At 47.4% G+C, this 27,907-nt stretch overlaps 1 protein-coding gene across 7 annotated transcripts in view; it reads right to left on the reverse strand.

The window, feature by feature from the left end:
- The window catches only part of LOC105471912 (calmodulin regulated spectrin associated protein 1), a 98,094-nt gene that overhangs the window by 61,833 nt on the left and 8,354 nt on the right, over window positions 1-27,907 (reverse strand). For all 7 annotated transcript variants that reach the window (XM_071078601.1, XM_071078595.1, XM_071078596.1 and 4 more), the window contains exons 2-3: window positions 10,221-10,483; window positions 9,035-9,196 (exon numbers count right to left, since the gene is read on the reverse strand). In XM_071078601.1, coding sequence (XP_070934702.1) covers window positions 9,035-9,196; window positions 10,221-10,483 — 425 coding nt within the window. The remainder of the gene's footprint in view (window positions 1-9,034; window positions 9,197-10,220; window positions 10,484-27,907) is intronic.

Below are 27,907 nucleotides of genomic sequence, written 5' to 3' on the forward strand. Positions count from 1 at the left end.
AGATGGTAAAACCAAGCCTTATGGATAATCACATTAAATGCAATTGGTCTAAACACTCCAAGAGATTATCAGATGAATAAAAAAGCAAGAGCAACTATACAGCATCTACAAAAAATTCACTTTAAAGAGAAAGACAACGAGAGGTTAAAAGTGAAAGGAATGAAACACACCCTGCAGCCACTATTCACAAGCACTCTTGAATCCACATCCACATTAAATGAAGTAGACTTTTGGGACAACGATTATCACCAGTGATAAAAAGCGACACCTCATAATGACAAAAGGGTTAATTCATCAACTAATATCAAAAACATGAATATGTGTAAACATAACAGACTTTGAAAACACACAAAGCAAAAACTGACAGAACCAAATGGCAGGTTACAAGCGCACAGCTCAGGACCTTCCACCCTCCTCAGATTAACCTATTAATAGGACCAAAAACAGGAAAACGGTGAAGGAGACGCAAACACCACCAACAACCAATCTGCACTGACACTGAAGACACGCTACCTTCAAACAGCAGAATATTCTTTCAAATGCATATTAAACATTCTGCAATGGAAGGCACGTGGCAGACCCTAAGTCCCAATAAACTTAAAAGGTTGAAAATCACACAGAGTATGTTCCCTGACAACAGAATTAAACCAGAAATCACAACACAAAAAGCTATCTAGAACCTCTCTTTAAGTGTTTGGAAGTTAAACATCCGACTTCTAGATAACCCAGTGACAAAACAAGAACCCACAGGAGAAACAAAATATTTTAAAGAGAATGATGAAAGACATGGCCTACAAAAATATATAACGCACAGCTAAAGCACTGCTTAGAGAGGAATCAACAGCTTTAAATACCTCTTAAAAATGAAAACCGGCTTCAATAACTAACTCCCCCCTTAAAAAATTAGACAAGGAGAACAAATTAAACCCAGAATATAAAATAATAATAAAGGTAAAAGGAAATTAAGTATTAAATAGAGAAAATAAAAACTAAAAGCAGATTTTTAGAAGATTAATAAACTTGAGAAATCGGACTAATCAACGTAAAGAAAAATAAAAGAAATTGCCAACCTCAGGAAACAAACAGGACTCTGTCACTAGAGATCGCAGGTATATTAAAAGGAAAATAAAGAAATACAAACCTTATGCCAATGAATTCAACTACTTAAATAAAACTGACCCCTTGAAAGTCACAAATTACCAAAGCTGACACAATGCTAAATAGAAAATCTATTATCATATGTATATTAAAGAAATTAAATTCATAATTAAAATCTTCTAGGAAAACTCCACTTCCAGATTGCTTTACCAGTCAATTTAATATTTAATTTCCTTTTACTTTATTAATACTTCCCAACTCACTTTTTTAGCCCCACATTACTCTGACACCAAAACAAGAGAAATACATTATGAGAAAAAAAACTACAGACCAATATCTGCCAAGAACATTGACACGAAAATCATCAACAATACATTAGCAAATAGGATCCATCAATATGCAAAACAAATAATAAACACAACCAATTTGTATCTGTCCTGGGGATGGAAGGGCTGGTTCAACATCTGAAAATCAATTAACATAAATCATTGTACCAACACACTAAAAATGAAAAGCCATATAATCATCTCAATAAATACAGAAAAGGCATCTGACAAAATTCAGTATGTATTCGTGAAAAAAATACCCTAAGCAAACTCAAAATAGAAGGGAACTCCTGGCCAGGGGTCGGAGGCCGAGGTGGGCGGATCCTTTGAGCTCAGGAGTTCCAGATCAGTCTGGTCAACATGGCAAAAATCCCCTCTACAAAAACTGTTTTAAAACTTAGCCAGGCGTGGTGGTGTGTGCCTGTAGTCCCAGCTATTCAGGAGGCTGAGGCAGAAGGATTGCTTGAGCTCAGGAGGATGAGGCTACAGTGAGCTATGATCATACCACTGTACTCCAGCCTGGGCCACAGGGTGAGATCATGTCTCAAAAAAAAAAGAGGGGGCACAGAGGCAGGGAACTCCTAATAAAGGGCACCGATGAAAAAAAATTACAACCAACATTCATCATTTCAACAGTTAATACAGTAAATCTTTATTCCCTAAGATTAAGTACAAACAAAAATGTCTTCTTTCACCAATTCTATTCAACATTCTACCTGAGGTACTAAACAGTGCAATAAGGGAAAAAAAAAAAAAATCCTTTATAATTAAAAAAGAGCATACACCTTAAATAGCAATACAAATGACTTTATACACAGACAACATGATCACATACGTAGAAAATCTTAAGGAATTTTCTCAATGCCACTAGAACAAATAAGTTGAGCAAGGTCACAAAATATAAAGTCAATATACAAATTATTAATTACATTTCTACAGACTAGTAAACAACTGGAAAATGAAATTAGGAGAACACCATTTATAACAGAATCCAAAACACAAAAGAGAATAAAGTTAAACTATACACAAAACGTTACCCTGAAAAACCATGAAACATGTCTGAGAGAAGCTGTGAAGCTGTCAAGTCTACACAAAATGAGTGATACAAGCATGTCTGTGGGGATCTAGAATAGTAAAAACAATTTTTTTTTTTCCCTGAAACGGAGTTTGACTCTTGTCACCCAGGCTGGAGTGCAGTGGCATGATCTCGGCTCACTGCAACCTCTGCTTCCCAGGTTCAAGAGATTCTCCTGTCTCAACCTCCCGAGTAGCTAGGATTACAGGCATGCACCACCATGCCTGGCTAGTTTTTTGTATTTTAAGTAGAGATGGGGTTTCACCATGTTAGGCAGGCTGATCTTGAACTCCTGACCTCAAGTGACCCACCCACCTCAGCCGCTCAAAGCGCTGAGATTACAGGTGTGAGCCACCACGCCCAGCCAAAAACAATTATTTTTTAATACAAAGGATATGGCTGGAAGACTTAACATTGTCCAATTACAAGTATTCCTATAAACCAGACACAAACATCAGCGGAACAGAACAGAATCCAGAAACAGACTCACATATATGCGGTTTACTGATTTTCAACAAAGCTGTCAAAGTAATTCAATAAGGAAAGAAAAATCTCTTCCATAAATGGTTTCAGAATTGCTATCTATATAAAGAAAAAAATGAATCTCAACCCTTCCCTCACATCATTCATAAAAATGAACTCAAAATGGGTCATAGAGGCAAAAGTAAGAGCTAAAACAATAAAACTTCTAGAAGAAAACATAGGAGAAACTCCTCACAACCTTGGAGTTGGTCAAGATTTCTTCTATAAGACACAAAAGGACAAACCATAAAAGGAAATACTGATAAATCAGGCTACAAAGAAAACTTTAAAAGCCTTTGCTTGGTTTTTGAAACACAGTCTTGCTCTGTCATCCAGACTAGAGTGCAGTGGCATGATCTCAGCTCACTGCAACCTCCACCTCCCTGGTTCAAGTCTTGCCTGCCTCAGTCTCCCAAGTGGCTGGGATTACAGGCGCCTGCCATCATGCCTGACTAATTTTTGTATTTTTAGTAGAGACAGGGTTTCACCACTTTTGGCCAAGCTGGTCTTGAACTCCTGACCTCAGGCAATCTGCCCGCCTCGGCCTCCTAAAGTGCTGTGATTACAGGTGTGAACCACCACACCCTGCCAACCTTTGCTTTTTAACAGATACTGTTAAGGAAACAAAAAGGTGGCCAGCCTGGGAGAAGATCTTCACGATACACACATCTGACAAGGCACTTGATTCTCAATATATACATTTCTAAAAACTCCTGCAACTTGATAAGACAACCCAGTTAAAAACTGGGCAAAATATTTGAAAAAGCACCTCACAAAAGAATGGAGACAAGCATCTTAGGAAAACACAAATTAAAACGACAATGAGAGACAGTTACACATCCACTCAAAGGGCTAAAGAGAAAAGACGGACGATAACAAATGTAGAGCAACTGGAATTCTATCTTGCTAGTGAGGTTCTAAATGCTACAATCACTGGAAAACATTTTGGCCATTTATTCTGAAGATTGAACTTACACATACTTATATTAAGTTATATATACTCATCACATGACCCTAAATTTTACTTAGAGAAATAAAAATATGGCTGGGCACAGCAGCTGACACCTGTAATCCCAGCACTTTGGGAGGCTAAGATGGGTGGATCATCTGAGGTCAGGAGTTCAAGACCAGCCTGGCCAACATGGTGAAACTCCGTCCCTACTAAAAATACAAAAATTAGCCAGATGTGGTGGCAGGCAACTGTAATCTCAGCTACTCGGAGGCTGAGGCAAGAGAATTGCTTGAACCCAGGAGGCGAAGGGTGCAGTGAGCCGAGACCTCGCCACTGACCCTCTAGCCTGGGCGGCAGAGTGAGACTACGTCTAAAAACAAAAAAGAGAGAGAGAAATAAAAATATATCTGCACACAGAGACTTGCACACAAATGTCCCTAGACGTTTTATTCAAAATCGGCAAAAACTGGAAACAACCCAAGTGTCCGTCAACAGGTGGACGGATAAACGAACCAGGGTATGCACACGACGGAACTCCACCAAGCTCCAGCAGAACTTCCGACAGACGCAGCGCCACGCGCCAGTCTCAGAAACACTTGGTTCACTGGAAGAAGTCAAACACAAGAAGAGCACGTGCCACACAACTTCACTTTTATCAAAACCAATCCACAGTGAAGAAGGCAGATGAGTAGTTACCTGCATTGGGGTAGAGGATTAACTGCAAAGGACCATGGAAGAGCTTGTTGAGGGTGATGGAAACATTACCTTGATCGTGGCAAATGCTAAACAAACGACTGCTTATCAAACCTCAAGGAAACAGATCCACTGACTTCATATAAAATACATCTCAGTACAGCTGTCTTTAAAAAAAAAAAAAAAAGACAAAAAGAGGCCAGGAGTGATGGCTCACACCTGTAATCCCACCATTTTGGGAAGCCAAGGCAGGAGAATTGCTTGAGCCCAGTAGTTCAAAACTAGCCTGGGCAATATAGCAAGACCACGTCTCTAATTAAAAAAAAAAAATTTAATCAGCCAGGCACTGTGGTGCATGCCTATAGTCCCAGCTACTCAGGAGGCTGGGGTGGGAGAACTGCTTGAGCCTGGGAGGTCAGGCTGCAGTGAGCTGCAATGGCACAACTACACTCCAGCCCGGGCCACAGAACGAGACTCTGTCTCCAAAAAAAAAAAAAACAGAGAGAAAGAGACAACAACTGGCTGGGCATCAATAAAAAGATAAAAAGAGCCCCTGCAAGGTGGTTCACGGTGAAACTTCAGAGCACCCAGGAAGGAGGAGAACCTGAGTGAGGTTATCCGGGTCACACACAGGACAGGGAACCCACACAGTAGCGGATTCCTCAGCCTGGAAGACAGAAGACATTTGGGCAACCCCCTCAAGCTGGGGAAAGGGCTTCCATCTAGTTACACAATCACCAAGGAAAGGTGGAGGAAGGCTCCCTCAGAAGCTCTCTCAGAAATGGTCACGGAAATGCACAGCATCAGCCTTTCCTCAGACGGCAGGAAGGCTCCTGCACCCAGGGTGGGGACCCCGGCCAGGAGGAGGCGGGTGAGCGGCCTGGAGCAGAGGTGAAGGGAGGAAAGTTCAGGATGGCAGACACGCAGGTGGCCGGAGCAGAAACCATGCAGGCAGGGGCAGGACACGGTCCCAGAGGGACGCCACAGAGACTGAGAACGTGGCCATTCCCCCACAGCTGCTGCAGAGGACGCCACAGAGCCAAACCCGAGGAGGGAGGGACCCAGGTGTGGCTGTGAGAAGCTGAAACCTGCACTCCAATGCAGCTGCGCACAGCAGGCATCCTGGAAACACGGCACCTACGCCCAAAAGGAATTCAGACCTTATGCATCAAAGAATTGATGCTGGAGAAAAAACTCACCCTTATGGAAATCGTACCAACCGCCCCAAGCTTATTAAACATGCAGCGATTTCCAGTGGGGAGAAAACCCACCTGCACAGTGTAAGCTTTGGGGCACAGCTCAAAGCCAGTGAAGCATCTGAGAACCCATCATGGAGAGTGCCTAGGAACACAGCACGGGTGAGAGGCTGCTCGGGGAACTGGTGCTTCCTACACACCCGGGCATTCACACTGCAAAAGGTGCTCTGGAAGCATTCAGCCGGCATCGCATCCTGCACTGAGGACTCACACCCAAGAGAAAGTCACACAAGCAGAAACCACTAACGTAAGGAACTTAAATTCATATGGAAATGCCAAGAAAACAGTAAAACATGGAAAACACTGAATACAAATGTAACTAATGCATGAGAAAAAAGAAAAGGTCATGAAAACTAAAGCAAATATTAACTCCAGGAAAAACAAAGCATAATACAAGGAAAGGCACATGAGCTGTGAAAATGGTGCCTGACCACAGGAACATCAAGTCTGACCGTGAATGTGTCCAAAGCTGTCAGTGCAACCACAGGGGAATGAGGAGGAGGGCAATGGAGGGCCACTGTAACTGCTGTTTGTCACAATCCTACCTCAGTAGATCATGTCCACAAATGAGGAGTCAGGAGCCGGAAATACAATGTATTTCTTTAAAATACGGAGGTAGAAACAGTAGAAACGAGAATAGCACCGAAGGAAAATGATGCCTCTGGGTTACAAGGAGACTACCTTCTATTTATCTGCCAAGTCCACAGAAACACAGAGGCCAGCAACAGCCTGAAAAGTCACTTATAAATGCACAGCAAATATGAAAAACGTGACCAAGCAAAGGAAAAAGAAACATACCCTCCTGCCCAAAGAAATACGGCAAAGAAAAATAAACATACTCTCCTGCCCAAAGAAACACAGGCAAAATAACGAACAAGTGATTCACCAGAGAAGTAGGGTAAAGAGTCAGACAGATGCTCTATTTTCTAAACTGCAATTTTACCCAGAATTAAGTTTTTCTATGCCTTTACCATAGAAAAAGACACTATTTTTCACCTCGCAAATGGGCAAGTAATTTTTAATAATGTCCAAGATATGGGAAGACATGGGAAAAGACAGCTACACAAACTAATAGGAAGGAAAATGTTACAATCTTTAGGATCAGATTTGGCCAAAAAAAAAAAAAAGCAAGCAAACAAAAAAAAAAGTCCTTAAATAGGAACAACCATTCCCCTCGCACGAACGCGGCCTGAGGGAAATCATCGTGGCTGGACAGAGACTACTGCACAGACAGAGAAGGGACAACTTGACCTCCAGCAACACTGAGATCACAGAAGGGCCACGGGGGAGTCACTGGAACGGCTGGCATCAAGTATCTGGCCAATGGGCAGAAACTCACTGCACCGTACCGCACCAAGTAGAAACGTGGCTCACGACAGAACGTACAGTAAGCTCCCCACTGGGCTGCAGGCCTATATAACACATACAAAAAAAGAAAAACTACCAGAATTTTTACCAAAATGTTAACCATTTGCATAGGTGGTAAGATTATGGGTAATTTACATTTTATTCTTTTTGCTCATCCATAGTTTCTATATTTTCTATAACTATGTCATTTCTAATATAAGGAAAAAATCGATTAAAGATGTTAAAGAAAAGCTAAAATTTGACTTTTGATCACAGGAAGCTTCCGCTAGGATACAGGAGCGTCCCCAAAGCTCAGGGTCCTCTGGAAACGTGAACTAGTCCTGAACACCATTTTTCACAGAGTTCGTGCAAGCACTTCCCACACGCACGCTGTCAGGTGAGAGCCAGGGATGAGTAAGACATGGCGCCCGCCACCAAGAGGCGTCCTCATGGGCAGAGGCAGAGTGGGGCGGAGATGGTACTGACTGGCACCCAAATCTGAACTAGGGCCCAGAGGCTCCAGTGAGTCCCAGAAAACCCTGTGGCTTTCTGTCCCCACCTCACTGCAGGATAAGCAAATGTAAGACCTGCTTCCCCAACCCCAAGCTTGGGGAGGAAAACAGCTAAAAAGCAGAGCAACTGTCTTAGAAAAAGTCAAAGCACAAACCTCTGCCAACTCCTGACAAAGACCCGCCTGTCACAGAGACAGAGGGGCCTTCCAGGGAACCAGCAGATGGAGCACTGGCCTGGCTCTGCGTGTGCAAGCTAACCATCAGTAACTCCAGAGCCATCCCGCGTGAGCCTCGTACTCAGGTGCACTAATACAGCCTTACACAGGCCACACAATCCTCTAGTTCCTTCGCTGTGTTAACACACAAACTTCAACACCTTTTTACATATATAACAGGATGCTTACTAACCAAAACCTCTGGTAAAGTAACCCTATAAATAATTACACTACTAAAAATAAACATTCTTCACATATATTGTATTAAAAATTACACTATGAGCTTCTAAATGTAAAAGGAGAAAATAGCGTTTGGGAAAATGCCATGTTTTTTTCTTAATTATCAAAATGCCTTTAGAAGGCATTTTTCTTAATTATCAAAATGCCTTTAAAATGCCTTTAGAAGGCATTTTGATAATTTCCTTTATTGCATGTAGGTGCATACTATGAAAATAAAAAGAAATTATTCACTGGCCGGGTGTGGTGGCTCATTCCTGTAATCCCAGCACTTTAAGAGGCCAAAGAGGGAGGACTGCTTGAGCCTGGGAGTTCAAGACCAGCCTGGGCAACAGAGTGAGACTCCATCTCTACTAAAAATAAAAATAAAAATAAAAAATAAATTAGCCAAGCATAGTAGCACATGCCTGTGATCCCAGCTACTCAGGAGGCTGAGGCGGGAGGATCACTCGGAGCCTGGGAGGTCAAGGCTGCAGGGAGCCACGATTGTGCCACTGTACTCCAGCCTGGGGGACAGAGTGAGACCCTGTCTCAAAAAAAAAATTTTTTTAAGGCACTTAAATCACTGACATGTGCTGCATTTTCAGACACAAATGCATCACCCTCTACTCTCGGCCTGTGGGAACAACGTCTGCTTGCTTTGCTTCTTTTTAACTACAGCAGACACATTTCTGGACACAAAATATGATTTGTCCCGAATGAAGAGCTGGGTCTCAGCATGACAAAGTGTGCTGCTCTCAAGTGAAAAGGGGACCAGACACAGGAGCAGAGTCACACGCCACATCTAGGCAGGGCACTCACCTTGTTGATCCAGAACACCATGGCGTCCTCGAGGTCGTACGGAAGTTCTTTCGAGGCACTGAACGTTGAGAAGCGCTTGACACTGGCCACCACCTTCTCGATGCTGATCATCTCCACAGTGTAGGCCATCATCAGGGCGTCCACCATCGCCATGTGGGCACTCTAGGGGCAGAGGGAGCAGCTATAATCCCTCAAACCCACCCCTCTTACCAGGTTCTGATGCAGAGAACCTGCTCACACTCAGAATCCTGGCCTAATTTCTTCATCCCTCGCCCTTTCCGTCTGAAGAGATACTCAGATCTCTTCAGAGAGATCTGCCTCCCCCTCACCATCACTATTTCAAGCCTGGCATTTCTGGCCAACCCTCGAGACCGCTAGGAAACAGGAGTCCGTTCTCAGGCAGGCAGGCCAGCTCTGCGGCCCATGGTGCACTGTCTCACACTGTCATTTATTATTTCCTCAACAGCCCTGTGGGACTCCCAGGAAAGGCAATGCGATTCCCACGTCATGGCTGTGGGAAGGCAGACAGGAGACCTGTCCCAGGCCAACTGCCCACCAAAGGGCTCAGGCTCCTAGTCCAGAGCTCTACCTGCTACAGCTGCACCACGACTTAGTGCAGCTTCCTCACGACAGGAGTAACACTCTCTTCACCCACCGCATGGCACCCGGTCTCAGCGGGAATGCCATGGGAGCAACCAAACAAAGGCAGTGCAGGAGGCACCGAGAATGGCCCTGACTCAGAACACTCTGCAAAAGGCACACCAGTAGCAAGCCTTCAGAGAAAGATGGGGGCGGGATACTTGGGAGAGAAAAAGGCAGACTGAGTTATTTTAGCACAAAGTATGCATGAAACAACCTAACAGAATGGGCGCGACAATCACATTTCTCACCTGTATAGAGTCTGCCTCAAGTATCTGTATGAATACGCCTCACTCCAATCTCAGCATTCACAGAGCATTCCCAATGAGAAAAAGGGCTCAGTGGAAGCTCTCTTTTCCCCATCCTCCACAACAGTCACGTGCTTTAAAAGAGAAGCAGTTTCCTAAGGAACGACAGTGTGCAAAAGCACGGGTCTCCACCACCTCGCTGCACACCGTGTTCACACCATCCACGTGCCAGGTGCGCCACACGAAAGCCCACAGCTCCAGAGGATGGCCCCTGGGGGCGGCCACCGCAGACCACTCACCATTTTTATGGGTGCGCGACTGAGGTCGGACTCTGTCACGGGGGTGTCATCACTCTCCATCACATAGATCCCTTTCCGGGACAGGGCCTGGATGACAGACTGGTGTCCCTGTAAGGCGGCCACCTGGTCCCCTTTCAGGATGAGGCTGCAGACACGGCAGTACAGCTCGCTGGACAGGAGAAGCTTGATAACAGGCGGCTTAATGTGCTCCTGCTCATACTGGTCAACGTAGAAAGGGTCTCTGAGGTCCTCGGGGATGTTATCTAAGACAGGGAGGGGATGACCAGGTGAGCATGACATACAAGATCCACATGCGTCCTGAGCAGCACCACGACAAGGGCCCACATGGGAGCCCCTTCCAGTGCAATCCCAGACAAAAGGCACAATCAAAAAAAGGAGAATGGCTGGGCGCAGTGGTGTGCCACTGTAGTCCCAGCACTTTGGGAGGCTGGGGCAGGAGGATTGCTTCAGCCAGGAGTTCAAGGTTGCAGTGAACTATCACTGTACCACTGTACTCCAGCCTGGGCAACAGAGGGAGACCAAGTCTCAAAAAAATTAATTGACTGATTGATTGATTGATTAAATGGGCAACTAACAACATGAAAAGGCTCCAGGTGTCTCAATAATTCCGTTGTCTTCTGTGCTTACAAAGGCAACTGTAGCATCTCAGCCTACTCTGTGAACACAGACAACTGAAATCATTTTGTGACCTCCACCACTTGACCTCAATGGACAACTGTCCTAACTTAAGAGTAGTAAGAAGGTAGGCATGGGAGCCCTGAGGGTGTTAATGGGGCTGAGGGGAAACCAGCACAGGTGAGGACCATGTAGTGCCTGGTGACACCAGCAGAGAGGGCATGTGGGCATGGCCAGCATCAGCCCAGGGAGGGAGTCCAGCATCCTCTTTCTGACATGAAAATCGGAAGTAATAACAGAGGCTGGACACCCATGGTCTTTACAGAAGAGGCAGCCAGGCAGGCGTGGTGCCACTGTAACCATGACAACAACACAGCAGCAGCAGCAGCAATCAGCCTTTTTCCATTTTTGGACCAGGCAGCATCAAATTCTTGACATGAACTATGCTACTTAATCTTGCCACTGCAGTGCCCTCAAATGAGGACTACCATCTACACATTACAAATGAGAAACTGAGGCACAGAGAAAGTAAGTGACTTGCTGAAGGCCACAGGAGGCAGAGACCAGCCTGAACCTACACAATCTGATCCAGAGAGCCTACTGTATACTTCCGGCTGCAACATACGCCACCTCCCACACAAACACCACAGGAGCAGCATACACACAGGACACTGAATGTGTCATGGCTGGCCTCACCCAGTTTTCTAGCCGTGCCACTATGCCCCTCACACTGTCTCACAAGACGTCAACGGCTGTCCCACTGAAGACGGAGGACGAGGGACGCCTCTACGGTCAGATGCCTTTGGGAAACATGTGACCCCCAGGTCTTTAATGTGCCCCATGCTCAACAATCTGCCAGGAGGTGCAGACACTCCCACCTCCACAGAGTTTAGAAAAGTCTACCATCTCCACAGAACAGGTCATGAAGAAACCCCACTGATTCCTCGTATTGAGACAACCGGTAACACTAGAGGCGTTCAAGGGGACACTAACAAACCTGTCTTGAGCTCAGAGCCAAGCTCTCCTAAGCTCTTCCCCGGGGAAGAACCAGCTGTGGCCATGGTCCCCACAGCACCCCTCTCTCTCTCTGCTGCCATCTCTTCTGGCTTCCTTCACTGTTTTCCTGAGCCCTGAGTCACTTATTATGGTCCTGTGGAGTCTGGTCATTTCCCCACAATCTGAGCACCTCACAGCTGGTTTATTTCTAAATGGCAGCAGCCACCGTTTACACAGCATTTTTGTTTTAAGCACCATTGTACACGATGATTAGGTCACCACGGCAACCCAGGGGCGGACAGGGCTCCAGCTATGGCAGGCTGGCTTAGCAGACGTTAACAGACTCACATCCTATACTTGCTGACCACGTCCAGCAGCCCCCTCGTCTGAAATCGTCGGAACTTTGGAAATACAACAGGGCCCAGCAGTGACACAAGGAACAGAACCCAGCGCCAAGCACAGCGGGAGACTTCTGCTTCCCTTACAAACTGCTCAGGGAAAGCCAACCTGACCGACCTGCAGAGGTGCGCACAGAGCCGCCCTGCACACGCCTCAGACGTCCCAGGAAACAGGAGCAAGGTGGCCAGGGACAGGCGGCCTGTGGAGCGTGCACCCATGGGTCATGGAGGGAAGTCAGGGGAGGGCACTGAGCAAGGGATCCCATAACCTGACAGCGTGTGCAGCAGTTCACACCGGCTGCTGGGGGAAAGATGCAACAGTCACTCTCAGCCTTCCTCTTACTCAACTGACCACACCAGCAGCCCACCTAGTCAGGGCTCTTGGAGGGAGCTGCCTTTCTCTTGACTTTCGGGACACCTGGCCTCTGTCTCCTGATCTCACTGCCTGCTCCATCCCCATCTCCTAGGCCAGCTGCCCCACATTTCCCCAAATACTGGAAGGGGCACTTCCTATCTCCTCTCTAATGACCTGATTCAGTCTCATGGCTAGAAATACCACAGACACAAAGTCATCCCCAAATGTACAGTTCTGGCCCCAACCACTTCCCTGAACTGCCTACCTGACATCTCCATGCAGATGTCTGGGGGCACCTCGAGCCTAACCAGCCTGGTCCAAGTCACCCTCTCCTCCCACTTGGACAATTGTGATGCAGCCCCCCTAGGAGAGCAGAAACTGGCACAGCTGAGGAGAAAGTCCCCCGGGGACCCCTCAGAGTGATGGCTCTGTGCAGAGGAGGCACATAAGTGGAGGGCTGGCCTTCGATGGAAGCAGGGTGAGCCCCAGGGAGAATGGCAGAGCCTACGTCACAGATCCAGAAACCTGGCTAGGCTGGAAAAAGCAACCACGGCTCTGATTTAAGTTTCTCTTTTACAATCTACCAAGTAGAAACGTTTGCCATAGGGTGGCCCACTTTTAAAATTAATCAATATAAAGTGATTCATATAATCACCTTTTTGAATCATATATGAATATGCATAACACAACTAATTCACATCAATTTCAGATGTAGGAAAATGAGAGTTAAAGGCAAACGACGCACTTCCTAAAGATAAAAGCTTCAGACAGTGGTGAAGCCCTCCTAACTGTATGTCACTCCTTCCCATCCGACCTAAGGAAGACCCTGGCCAGACCCCCCACAGGGTGACAGTGGCCACGCTCCTCCATGGCCCTGCCATGGCAGTTCTGCCCTCAGATACTGAACTTGTCCATGAGTAACCGGCTTCAATGAAGGCAGCTACTGCAAGAGTTGGATGTGCACAGTTCTAGAACGTTTAATGTTCTATCAAAATCAATACCTACTAAAAAAAAAAAAACCTTCTAATGCCTTCAATGTACTTCTAGTAGTTTCTTGTTGTTGTTGTTGTTGTTTCTACAAACTAGTAAGACTGTCAGAATTAATACACATTCATTCGACAATTATTAAGTACTCATGTTAGCCAGAAAATGTACAAAAATGTCACGGAGTCAAACAGAAAGAGATAAAGTCAGTGTTCTCAGGCTGAGCTTCGTCAGACAACTGAAAAGTCAACAGGTAATTTCCACGCAATACGGAGGGATGTCACACAGGATGAGTGCTGGGGGACTGAGGTGCAACAGACACCAGTCCTGCACTGAGGAGTAGGGCAGGGGGGGCAGTGGGATGTGCAGATGGAGAAATTTCTTAGGGAAGGAAGCAGCCAGCAGGGGGGTGGGTAGGAGAGAGGGAGACGAAAACATGAAAATGAACCTGTTAAGAGAATTTTAGCAAATGACAACAGTTCAGAATTGCACAGGAGAGGCAAACTGGATGTTTCATTCATTAACTCACCAGGTTTTTATGCATGCCTGCACCAGGAGGAACTGGACACTGTGGGATCGGTGAGCAGAGCGAGACAGGCTTAGGCAGGCACACAAGGAATGGATCGAGACCACGTCAAGTAAGGGGGTCAGAGAAGCCAGAGGACAAGGAGACCCCATCTGCTAGAGTTCCCTGTAAACAAGACTGGAGAATGAGCCTGGACTCAGGAGGCTGCTGTGGTCATCGCCAGGAGACACAATGGAGGCTGACACAGGCAGGCAGCCCGGGGAAGGGGCACCACCACCAAGGAGGCGTTAGCAGCAGGCCTGTGCCTGATGCAGTACGACAAAGACACCAAACTTGTAATTCCTGCTAGCCTGGAGCAGGACGGTCCCTTTTCCTAATACAGGAAACCAGCAGCGTGGAGGAGGAGGGCAGTCGGGGACAGCAGAGATGAGCCTGTGGGACCCAAAGGGAGCTTTCCAACGGGGAGGCGTGGAGACTGGAAGCACTAGAGTAAAAGGACCAGCTGGAGACGTGGTTTGGAACCCATTACATATACACAGCCATTGATGCCCAGGGGGACGAGTCATCCAGTGAGAGCCGGGCACGGTGGGAGAAGCTGGTCAAGGCAACTTGAGGACACCAAGCCCACAGGACAGACGTCGGGAGAGAAGCCAAAAAAACAGACAAGTGAACCGAGAGCGGGGCGGGGCCAGAACATGGTGCTGCCAAGGCCACAGGAGAAGGTTTTGAAGGGGCAGCGAGCAACTGGGAAGGCTCAGAAGGATGCATGCATGAATACCACAGAGCCCGCCGGACTCGGCTGGCAGCCTCAAGAAGAGCATTCTGAGAACTGGTGAAGAGACGGCCGCAGACACACAAGGAAGGAAGTGAGGATAGCGGGAATTATGCCTCTGCTCTGAGGGGAAAGTGTGGTCAAAAGAGATGTGTCTATTTTAAGGATTGGAGAAATGTTGACGAAAAGAAAACCCAATCAACGGGAGCGGCTGAAGAGGAGGGGGCTGCTCCTGAGGAAGGAGGCCCCTCGGGAGGCGGAGGGGAGGGACACAGGGCCCAGGCGGAGCAGCGTCTTCCACTGGGTCAGGGTACAGACGAAGGGAAGGGGTGGGCGGCCCATCAGCACCTGCAGTTTGTCTTACTACGTTAAGCAGGAGGCAGGGCATCTGCTGAGTGGGAGGGCCCGGCCTGGAGGAAGTAGGGAGAAGTGCGGCTACACGGGGCAGAGTGAAAGTCAAACAAGGACACGGGCAGGGCAGGGGCCCACAGAGACTAGAGACTGAGTCGGCAACGGCACTGTCAGGGTGGCAGCGCTATCTGTCACTCCTCGGACTGCTGCATCAGTACCCATGAGCAGCACATTTGCGGTGGCTGCCGGACTGCTACGGGGCAGGCCTCAGTGGGAGCTGCAAAGAAAGGCCCCTGGGAAGGGGTCAGAAGACTCTAACCAGTCTGCAGTGGGGTCAACACCAAGTGCAGGAGGAACTCAGAAGGGTGGCAGCTGACGGAGAGTAGGAGGTGGAGCGCTGGGGTCTCCCAAGGGCAGGGCCCAGCAAAGCCACCTGGCCCAGAGTCCTAGCTCGGCCTCCTACTGGACCCTCTGAACCTTGGCCCCCTACCTGTCCATTCCGAACTATGAAAGGGTCCATCTCCCGCCCCGCGCCAGCTGAGCCTAAGCTCCATGGACGCAAACGGGAGTCTCAGCTGTTATTCCTTCCGTCACTATTATTGCAATGAGGATGAAAGGGCAAGTGAGGAAGTGGCCATCTGTCGACTGCAGCCCTCCCGCGGCACCTGCACAGGGTGTGGGAGGAGGTGCCCACGCCAACCGCCGGCTCTTCCATGGCGGCACACGGCAAAGACCCCTCTGGCAGGTGCCACAACTGTGGCCACTGCCCAACCTAAAGCCAGCTCCTCCCGCAGCCTCCAACTTAGCCCCAGGAAAAGAGATCAGGCCACTGCAGTGCCAGGCACAGCCCCGAGATGTGCAGGACAGTGAGTCTCTGCTCTGCTGCTTGTCTGAGCCACCTGGGAGCTGAGACCAACTCACCCAGAATGTCCCCGTGGGCGGACTGGCTATCAGCATTTGACACTGAGAGAGTCACCTCCACAGAGGCCCCAAAGGTGGCTGTGAGCATCTACACCTGGAAAACGTGGATACTCTTCCTGTTTGGATGTAAGGAGCCAACGGAAATAATTCCAACTCGAGGTAAAAGCAACCAGTGGTCCATGCCCCAGCTCCATCCTGGAGGGGCCAGACACAAGGATAAGAAAAGTTGATGTAATGGTCCCCACAGGGCCAAGACCACCTGACCCCCACCCAGGGACAACCAGTCACAAACGGCACCTCAACAGCGGAGCACCAGGTGCACAGACAAGCACGCACCCCACAGGGCGCTGGCCCGGCCACGCCACACCAGGCTCAGGTGCAGACCTGGCTTCCAGCCAGAAGGCCAGGAAGGGAGACCCTCAGGAACCTTCAGGTTCCTCCCCTCCCAGGGAGGGGAGAGGGTCCCAGAGAACAGGGGGCTGGAGAGAGGGACCCTTTAAATCTGCGTCACATCCTGGCCACTCCTGAAACAACTACAGTGGCACAGCAGCCACTCTGAGAGCCACAGCCTGCAGCCCAGCCAGAGCAGCAGGACAAAGACCGAAAATGAAACCCACGCTCAACTGTAGCCCCCAGAAGGCAGGCCGGGGCCTGCAGACTCGACGTAACTGGGGGGACTACCTGCTGGAACAAACCAAAACCAACATCTCAGGCTTCCAACAGGACCCGTGGCCTCCAAATACAATATTCCAAATGCCCAACACACAACCCAAAGCTCCTTGACAAAAAAGAAAGACCCACAGGAAAACCTGCAACACCCAGGAGAAAAAGCAACATCCCCAAGGTTGGGATTGACTGACAAGGAATCCAAAGTGACTGTGGAACAATGCCCCAAGAAGCACATGCAGAAGCCTGAACGAAACAAAACACTCCCAGAAACTCAGAGAACTCTCAGCAAAGAGAAGCCCCAGTGTGGAGAAAGACCAAGCCTGGAGCAGAGGCCATGTGCTGGTGAGGAGAGGTTGGAGGGGCCGCAGAGCCCGCCTGCCAGCAGCCGCCCTGGGCCATCTCATGAGCACAGTGGCAGTGACTCCAATGGGCCGGGAGGCAGACACTAAGGGGCAACCCTCATAGCCCCTCCTCCTCCTTCCCCTGAGCTCTTCTGAGAGGCCGTGGGAGGGCATGGGATCGTAAGAGCGGAGCACAAACTCTAAGGCCAGAGGTTCTGCACCTGAGGCCTGGCCGGCCATCCTCATTCACACCTCAGAAACCCATCAGGAAAGGTGCTGGCACCAGGTTCTCTCCCCATAAGCTCCCACCCGTAGCTCACTCCCCCAAGCTCACAAAGAAATCTCGAGACCCCCAAGGGGCACAGCCACTGCAACTGAAACACAAACTGCACAGCCTGAGCCTGGAAAGGAAGCACGGAGCAAATGTGGGCAAAGGAGCATGGGAGGCCCCTCGGGACGGGGTGGGAGGAAGCCTCCTTCCAGGCACAGTGGACCCCACGCTAGGGCAGCAAGCCCCAGTGGCAGACACAGCAGGACGGTGCACACAGCTCACACCCGCGGAGGCTCCACACGCCCAACCCACACCCTTGGAGGCTCCGCACGCACAACTGACACCCATAGGATGCTACACACACACAGCTCACACCCACAGAGCCTCCGCACACACAATCCACACCTGCAGGAGGCCACACACACACACACACACACACACACCTCATACCCACAGAGCCTCCGCACACACAATCCACACCTGCGGGGGGCTCTGGTCGCCCAACCGGGTGGTGAGGAATCACCAGGCCAAGTTCAGGAAGAAGACGCAATCCAGAGAACCCGCCCCGCTTCCTGGACCACGCTCTCCCCCGAGGGTGCCTGGGAGGAGTGGTCCATCCCCGGAGAGGTGGTAAAGATGGCAGGCTGCGTTTCTGGCACCGCACCTTTCTAAGGACAAAATCTGGACTCCGGGGCCTGCCCAGTGACACCTACCGCACACTCTGGGTGGGAAACTTGAAGGGCCGCACCCAGGAGCAGGAGCGAACTTGAAGCAGCCCAGCCTCAGGGGGACTAGAGCACAGCTCTGAGGCACCTCCACCAGGGCCTCACGTGGGATGACCAGATCTGTTCCTGTCTCTAAAAGGACCACTGAAAGTCGACGGACACTGCCCCTGGGAAAAGAGGACATCTTAGGCCTCAGATTATTTCCAAATCTTTCACATACAATGGTCAGTTAAGCAAAATGACAAGACATCATGAGCAAACGCCAGCAGAAACAGTAATAGAAGCAAGCTCCCAGACTCCTGAAGTCTGCCAAGATGAAGACAGTTCAAGACAGCCCCTCTGTCCCGCTGACGACAGCTAAAAACTCTAGGCAAGAGACAAACACTTACCTAAGGACTCTGGAAAGTAAGCCACAGCAGGCACATTGGGGAGGAGGGTCCATCCTGAAGACGGAACCCGAAACGGGGGACTCCTCAGGTTCATTTTCTCTTTCCTGCCCTGGCTGGACCTGAGGGCAGCCCCAGACAGCCAGGCTCGGAGAGAAACCCTGTCTTTCTCTGGCCAGAGCACCAGGAAAAGGGGCCCCTACAAGCTGGAGGGGCAATCCTGAGGGCTCCCACTTTTCTCTCCCAGCCTGACCCAGCCGGTTGCAGTCACAGAGCTGTGCAGTAGCGGCACGAGCAGCGGAAACAGGGAAGCCCAGGCGTGGGGTGAGGAAGGAGAAAAGCCCCATCTTTCTAGGCAGTGGCTGAGGAAGAAGGGTTCCTCGGAGCCAGAAAGTGTGGAGGGAATCCACAAAAGGAGAGCTGGAGAGGGATCCCCAGAGACATGCCATGAGCCTGCACGATCCGGGCTGACTCCTGAGCTGTGTGTGCCCTGGGCAAGCCTGGGGCCACAGGCCAAGGCTGTGAAAGCTGAACCAACACTGCAGCCACCACCCATGACAGCAAAACGGACTCCTGGGCTGAACCCAATGGGCTTTATTGCAACCCAGCTGCAAAGCAAAATCAACATTATCCAAAGGACTTTAACAGGACCCAGAAACCGGTCTCACAGCATGATGTTCAAAATGTCCAGAGCCCAATCCATAATTATTCAACAAAGAACAAGGAAAATGTGACCAATTTTCAAGGGAAAAGAAAACCAACAGAGGCCAACCCCAAAATGACCCAGATGTTAGTTATCAAAGACTTTAAAACAGCTATTATAAGTTCCATGAGGTAAAGCTACATACACTCTTAAAATATATGAAAAAATAGAAGTTCTCAGTAGAGAAATTAAAAACTAGAACAAAAATTTCAGGACTAAAAAGTACAATGGCAACCTAAAATTCACCGGATGCGCTCAACAGAATGGCGACGACAGAGGAGTCAGTGAATCTGAAAATAGATCAACAGAAACAATCCCAATCTGAAGAAGAGAGAGAAGAAACTGATGGGATAAAATGGCAAGTATGAGATGATGTCAAAAGGCCGGGCGCGGTGGCTCAAGCCTGTAATCCCAGCACTTTGGGAGGCCGAGACGGGCGGATCACGAGGTCAGGAGATCGAGACCATCCTGGCTGACACGGTGAAACCCCGTCTCTACTAAAAAATACAAAAAACTAGCCGGGCGCGGTGGCGGGCGCCTGTAGTCCCAACTACTCGGGAGGCTGAGGCAGGAGAATGGCGTAAACCCGGGATGCGGAGCTTGCAGTGAGCTGAGATCCGGCCACTGCACTCCAGCCTGGGCGGCAGAGGGAGACTCCGTCTCAAAAAAAAAAAAAAAAAAGTTCCAACACTGTGTCAGTAGGGAAAAGGTTGGTGCAAAAAAGTATATGAATAAACATGGCCCAAATCTCCCCAAATCTGGTGAAAGACACCCATTTACAGGCTCAGAAAGCCTAGAAAACCACGTGCAGACACTTCATAATAAACTGCTGGAGACCAAAGGTGATGAAACAGGCCCGCAGGACCCTACAACTTGAGATACCAGCCATAAACTTTCAGTTACCATGCTTCAAACAATGGCAACAAAAAAGACACAATTAAAATTGTGGACAGAAAAGTAGAAATTACAAAAAATCAAAAGAAGAAGAAAAAAGAACTTGACAGATTAGAAAAAGAACAAAACAAGCTGGGTGTGGTGGCTCACACCTGGAATCCCAGCACTTTGGAAAGCTAAGGCAGATGGATCACTTGAGCCCAGGAGACCAGCCTGGGTAACATAGCAAGACCCAACTCTATAAATAAATTTTTCAAAAAAGAACAAATCATGGGCCGGGCGCGGTGGCTCAAGCCTGTAATCCCAGCACTTTGGGAGGCCGAGACGGGCGGATCACGAGGTCAGGAGATCGAGACCATCCTGGCTAATACGGTGAAACCCCGTCTCTACTAAAAATACAAAAAACCAGCCGGGCGAAGTGGCGGGCGCCTGTGGTCCCAGCTACTCGGGAGGCTGAGGCAGGAGAATGGCGGGAACCTGGGAGGCGGAGCTTGCAGTGAGCTGAGGTCCGGCCACTGCACTCCAGCCCGGCGACAGAGCGAGACTCTGTCTCAAAAAAAAAAAAAAAAAAAAAAAAAAAGAACAAATCATGGACAGGTACAGTGGCTCATGCCTGTAATCCCAACACTCTGGGAGGCCAAGGTGGGCGGAACACGAGGTCAGGAGTTTGAGAACATCCTGGCCAACGTGGTGAAACCCCATCTCTACTAAAAACACAAAAATTAGCCAGGCGTGGTGGCACGCACCTGTAATCCCTGCTACTCGGGAGACTAAGGCAGGAGAACCTCTTGAACTCGGGAAGCAGAGGTTGCAGTAAGCCAAGATCGCACGATTGTACTCCAGCCTGGGCAACAGAGAGAGACTCTGTCTCAAAAAAAAAAAAAAAAAGAACAAATCAGAAATCCTAGGCTGGGCACAGTGGCTCACATCTATAATCTCAACACTTTCAGAGGCCAAGGTAGGAAGATCGTTTGAGTTCAGGAGTTTGAGACCAGCCTAGGCAACACGGCAAGACCCTATCTGTACAAAAAGCTTTACAAATTAGGCGGGCAAGGTAGAACCTGCCTGTGGTCCCTGCTCCTCAGGAAGCTGCGGCTGGAGGATCACTTGAGCCCAGGAGTTCAAGGCTACAGTGGGCCACGACTGCACCACTGCACTCCAGCCTGGGAGACAGAATGAGATCCTGTCGAAAGAAAAAAAGAGAGAAGAGAAGGAGAGAGAAAGACAGTGAAAGAAGAAAAGAAGAGAGGAGAAGAGAAGAGGGATGAGAAGGAGAGAGGAGAAAGAGGAAAGAAAGAAGAAAAAAATGAAAAGAAAAGAGAAAAGGAAAAGAGCAGGAAAGGCAGGAAGAAAGAAAAGGAGAAAGGAAAAAAGAAAAGAGGAGAAAGGTAAAAAGAAAAGAGAAGAAAGAAAAGTTATAGAACAGAAAAACACAGTAACTAAATTTAACTTTATACAATGGACTGATGAACAGATTAGATACAGATGAGAGAATTAAAGCATCCTGAGTGAAGAACAATGAGATAGAAGAATGGAAATTAGAGTAGAGAAGATAAGTAACACACCCTATGCCACTGAAATGTAACTGGAGGCCCACGAAGGAGAAGAAAAAATGGGGCAGAAACAGTAAACATACAATGCATGAGAATCTTCCAATACTTGTAAAACTCATGAAACCATAGTCTCAAGAAGCACTACAAAATGCCAGCAGGATTCAAAAAAAGACATCTACAGACCAAAGAACTCACAGGAATACTGATGAAATCCAAAGACAAAGAGAAGATTTTTCAAGCAGCCAGAAGGAATTTCTGGCCAGGACAAAACGGCACAGACTTGTCTCTCCCTGCTCCCCTCCTCTAAGCACAATCACAAACCCTGGAGAGGACCCAAGAGACAAAGGAGGACTCTGAAAGGTGGAAGAGGAAGGCAAACTGGCTTAGAGCCCCAGGACTGGAGGACCAACACAGCAACAGGGTGTTCTTATGACCCCCTTCCAATAGAAGGTGACCCAGGCCTGGTGCTTCCTGACTCCCTGCCTAGCAACAGAGGCAACCCAGGTACACTTATTCTGGCCTGCATCGAGTGGGAGTCCCACCTACCACCCCAGGTGAGCCCAAGCCCTACTAACAACCAGCAGGCAGGGACAAGAGCAAGAGAGCACTCAGCCCAGAGGCACTCTCCTTCCCCATCGGGCGGACCTGAGACACCCTCCCACAAACTAGACACACCCTGCACCAGGGTAATCCAGCAAGTGGGACCACCATCACCAGCATCTGGCTTAGGAGGCACTCTCCTTCCCCACTGGTCATGGGACTCCTCTCCCCACTGAGGGAAGCCATCCAGCTGAGGGGAGGGGTGGACACCGGCACAGGAGCCACACTCCACACACCTGGTGGTGATGCTGAAATGTTCCACCTCTCAGAGGCAGGGGTATAAAACAAACACCCAGCCTGGGAAGCCCTTGGTCCTGTGCGCAGAGACTCCCACGTCCACCCAGAGGCAGCATGCTGCCCAGCCTAGGAAGTTGCTTCTGCCCTCGAGCAACATCAGCAGGGACCCGCGGGAGCCCCAGGGGAGAGGCTAAGTCAAGCGACTGAAAAAGCACCACAAAGGCTAGGAAGGTCAGACTATCACCAGAACCACGGTCACAAAAGTAGGACAGGCCTGCATGCTAAACCTCAACAAGGTGACTGCTGCTAAAATAAAACCAGTACCCAGAGCTTCCTAACAAAATAGCCAAAATGATCGGGAAGCCATCAGAAATGACTTTAACCAGAGGACAATGAACTGGCACAAACACCATGATAAATCAAACGTTGGAACTATCTGACAAGGATTTTAAAGCAACTAGCATGAAATCACTCCCAAGTAATCACAAATTCTCCTGAAACAAAACCAGAAAATTTCGGTAATGAGAGCCAAATGAAGAACTGGAAAATATAGTAACAGACATTTTAAAACTCACTGGATGGGCTGAGCAATAGCTGAGATGACAGAAGACAGAATCACTGAACTTGAGGTCAGATCAAGATAACTTACCCAATCTGAACAACAGGCAGAAAATGCAATGAAGAAAAGAAGAACAGAGCCTCCGAGACCTGCGGGAGAATAACAAAAGACCCAAGGGTTCTATCACCCGAGGCCAGATCAAAGTGGAGAAAGAGCAACAGAAAGAGAGAAAATCTTCCCAAACATGCTGAATGACACAAATGAATGAAATGTTTTAAGAAACTTTTTTTTTTTTTTTTTTTTTTTTTTGAGACGGAGTCTCACACTGTTGCCCAGGCTGGAGTGCAGTGGCGCGATCTCGGCTCACTGCAAGCTCCGCCTCCCGGGTTCCCGCCATTCTCCTGCCTCAGCCTCCTGAGTAGCTGGGACTACAGGCGCCCGCCACCGCGCCTGGCTGATTTTTTGTATTTTTAGTAGAGACGGGGTTTCACTGTGGTCTCGATCTCCTGACCTTGTGATCCGCCCGCCTCGGCCTCCCAAAGTGCTGGGATTACAGGCTTGAGCCACCGCGCCCGGCCAAAAGATAAACTTCTTTAAGAAATCCACACCAGGACACATCATGACTATACTTCTAAAACTAAAGACAAAATATTTTGAAGCAGTCAGAGGGGAATGGCACGATACATACAGGGGAACACCAACTCCAATGACTATGACTTCTCATCTGAAGCTATGGAGGCCAGAGGGAAGTGGCACAGTTTTCAAGTGCTGAAGGAAAATAACTGTCAATCAACCACAAATTCTACAGCCAGCAAGAGTATCCTTAAAAAAATGAAGAGGAAATAAAGATGTTCTCTGTTGAAGGAAAACAAAATAATCTGTCAAACCTTAAAGAATGGCTAAAGGAAGCTGTCCAAACAGCAAGAAAATAAGGAATCTTGGAGGACCAGAAAGAAAAAATAATGGAGATATGTGAGTAATGAGTAAACACAACAGACTACCCTCCTGATGAGTTTTTTAAATTACACACAATGACAAAAATTATAACACCGTCAGATGGTCAAGACAGTGGTATTTAAAAGTGGGGAGAGTTAAGGGCAGCTAAATGGAAAAAAGGTCTTCGCATTTCACTGACAACAGTAAAAAAAAAGGGTATCAGTAAACTGTTGTCACATAAGTATACTGTAATACCCAGAGCAATCACTAAGAAATTATACAAAGAGATACACCCAAAAACAATATAAATAAGTCTAGATAAAAATCCTAAAAAATGGTCATTTAACCAATAAGAAGTCAAGAGAAGAGAAACAGGAACAAGAAACAGAGGAAACAAACAGAAAACAAGCAATAAAATGTCAGGCTCAAGTCCTACATATCAATACTAATTGTTAACAATATATTATTATTAGTAAATGTAAATACTCTAAATACACCAATCAAAAGACAGACTGGTAGAGAGTAGATTAAAAAACATGACATCATTACATGCTCTTTACAAGAAATACACTTCAAATTCAACAACTTAAGTAGGTTAAAAAATAAAAGGAGGGAAAAAAGATATGCCATGCAAACACTTAAAAAAAAAAAAAAAGCAGAACTACATTAATAAAGTAGAAAAATTATGAGAAGCAAAAAAGGACATTACATAATGATAAAAAGATCGATCTACCAGAAAGACCTTAAAATCCTGAAAGTTCATGCACCAAACTATAGAGCCTCAAAGTACATGAAAAAAGTTGACACAGCTAAAAAGAGGAACAGACAAATCTACAAGTATAGCTACAGACTTCAACACCCCCTAGACAGAATTACTAGACATAAAATCAACAAAGATATAAAGTAGAACACAACCAACTAGCAGAATACAACTGATAAAGCACTCCACCAAACAGCAGAACACTCATTTTTTTCCAAATGCCCATGCAACATTCACTAAAAGAGACCATAACCTAGACCACAAAACAAACCTTAACAAGTATAAAAGAACAGAAATCAAACTAGGTTATCTTACTGAAATCATATGGGAAATAATAAGACAAAACAGGAAAATCTCTCAACACTTGCAAATCAGAGTTTGAAATCACTGAGGAGTGCTGTGGTCTAAGTGTTTTCTGTCCCTCCAAAATTCATGCTGCAACCTAATCCCCAATGTGGCAGGGTTGAGAGGTGGGGCCTTTTGGGGGTGATCAGATCACCAGGGCCTCACTCTCGTGAATGAGACTAAGGAGGCTTGAGGGAGACTCTCCCTTCTGACATATGAGGACGCTCAGAAGGTGCCATCTATAAGGAACGGGCCCTCGCCACACACCAAATCTGTTGGCACTTTAATCTTGGACTACTTAGCCTCCAGAACCGTGAACAATCAATTTCTGTCATTTATAAATTACTCAAAAGTACAGCAGTCCCCTCTTATCCCCAAGGGATAAGCTCCAAGACCCTCAGTGGATTCCTGAAACAAAATACATACATATTGGGCTCAGTACTATACTTTCCCACACACAAAAAATTTTTTGACACAGGGTCTCACTCTGTTGCCCAGGCTGGAGTGCAGTGGTACTGTAATCTCAAATCCCGACTCAAACGATCCTCCCACCTCAGCCTCCTTAGTAGCTGGGACTACAGGCACCCACCACCACGCCTGGCTAATGTTTGTTTTTTTTTTTTTTTTTTTTTTTTGAGACGGAGTCTCGCTCTGTCGCCCAGGCTGGAGTGCAGTGGCCGGATCTTAGCTCACTGCAAGCTCCGCCTCCCGGGTTCACACCACTCTCCTGCCTCAGCCTCCCGAGTAGCTGGGACTACAGGCGCCCGCCACCTCGCCCGGCTAGTTTTTTGTATTTTTTAGTAGAGACGGGGTTTCACCGTGTTAGCCAGGATGGTCTCAATCTCCTGACCTCGTGATCCACCCGTCTCGGCCTCCCAAAGTGCTGGGATTACAGGCTTGAGCCACCGCGCCCGGCCTGCTAATTCTTTTTTTAACGTGGAGACTATGTCTTGTTATGTTGCCCAGGCTGGTCTCAAATTCCTAGACTCAAGCAATCGTCCTACCTTGGCTTCCCAAAGTGCTTGGATTACAGGTGTCAGCCACCATGCCGGGCCCTCAAAACATCTTTTATTGTACTATACTCACACTTCTTAGGAGGATGTGAGATGAGAAAATGCCTAGATGATGAGATGAAGTGAGGTGAACGACATAGGCGTAGTAGTGACCTAGCTTTAGGCTACCCCCAATCTTCTGACAATAGGTCAGACAGAGGACTGACTATCTGCTTGGGGAGATCCTGGGTCATCAAGCCATGACGATGTCCACAGTGGGATGTCAGGAGCAGATGATATCAATGACTTACGAGGACAGCATATACAGTGTGGACATGCTGGACAAAGGGATGAGTCACGTACCAGGCAAGATGGTGTGAGACGTCATCATGCTACTCAGAATAGCATGCGATTTAAAACTTATGAATTATTTCTGAATTTTCCATGTAATATATTCAGGCCACAGTTGACCAAAGGTTACTGGTAAGAGGTGACTACTCTATTTTGTTATAGCAGCCCAAATGGACTAAGACAATGCATCAAAGAAGTAGTTATCAAAGGAAATTTTTTAAAAATACCTAGAACTGAATGAAAATGAAAATACAACACATATGTGGGATGCAGCTGTGGCAGTAGTAAGTGGGAAATTTATAGCACTAAACTCTTCCATCAGAAGAGGAAAGGTCTCAAATCAATAATACGAGTTCCTAGCTCAAGAAACTAGAAAGAGAACAGCAAAATAAACCCAAAAGAAGCAGAAGGAAGGGAGACAGGCATGGCTAGAAAAGGGCAACAGAAGAGGTCCTCGTGGGATGGAATGATCTATACTTAGATTAGATAAATGTCAATATCCTGGTGTAATATTATGCTATAATTTTAGAACAAGTCATCATTAGGGAAACTGAATAAAGGGTACCAAGGATCTCTGTATTTCTTTAAAATGCATGTTAATATACAATTGTCTCCAACTGGCCAGGCGTGGTAGCTCCCGCCTGTAATCCTAGCACTTTGGGAGGCTGAGGTGGAAGAATCACTTAAGTCCAGAAGTTCCAAACTAGTCTGGGCAACACAGTGAGATCCCATTTCTACAAAAATAAAAATTGTTTAAAGAAAAACATATACATACACAATTAACTCAAAACTAAAATTTAATTTTTTAAATTAGCCAAGGATTTTAAGATACTTCATAGAAAAGGTACTCGAATGGCCAATAAGCATATAAAAATGCTCATCATTAGTCATCAGGAAATGCATACAAAAACTATGGTGAGATATAACCCACCCACTTAAATAACTAAAATCAAAAAGACTGACATCATCAAGTGTTGGCAAGGACGCAAAGCAACTGGAACTCACATACACTGCTGGCCAAATAAATAAGTCAATTTGGAAAACAACTGGGCACTTTCTAAGAAAGTTACACATATGTATCTTATTATTACCCAATAATCCCAAGCACAGCTGTTTAAGATAAATGAAAACATCTGTCCACATAGATGAATGTTCACAGAAGCTCTATTCGTAATAGCCAAAAGCTGGAAATGTCCCCAGATAATCACCAACAGATGAATGGAGATATAAAACGTGAGCTAGCCATACCATGGAATATTATTACTAAGCAAAAAAGATCTACACAACATGAATTTCAAAAATACTATGCCAATCGGCCGGGCGCGGTGGCTCAAGCCTGTAATCCCAGCACTTTGGGAGGCGAGGCGGGTGGATCACGAGGTCAGGAAATCGAGACCATCCTGGCTAGCACGGTGAAACCCCGTCT

The sequence above is a fragment of the Macaca nemestrina genome, chromosome 14 (genome assembly GCF_043159975.1).
Source record: "Macaca nemestrina isolate mMacNem1 chromosome 14, mMacNem.hap1, whole genome shotgun sequence".
In the NCBI taxonomy this organism is placed as follows: domain Eukaryota; kingdom Metazoa; phylum Chordata; class Mammalia; order Primates; family Cercopithecidae; genus Macaca; species Macaca nemestrina.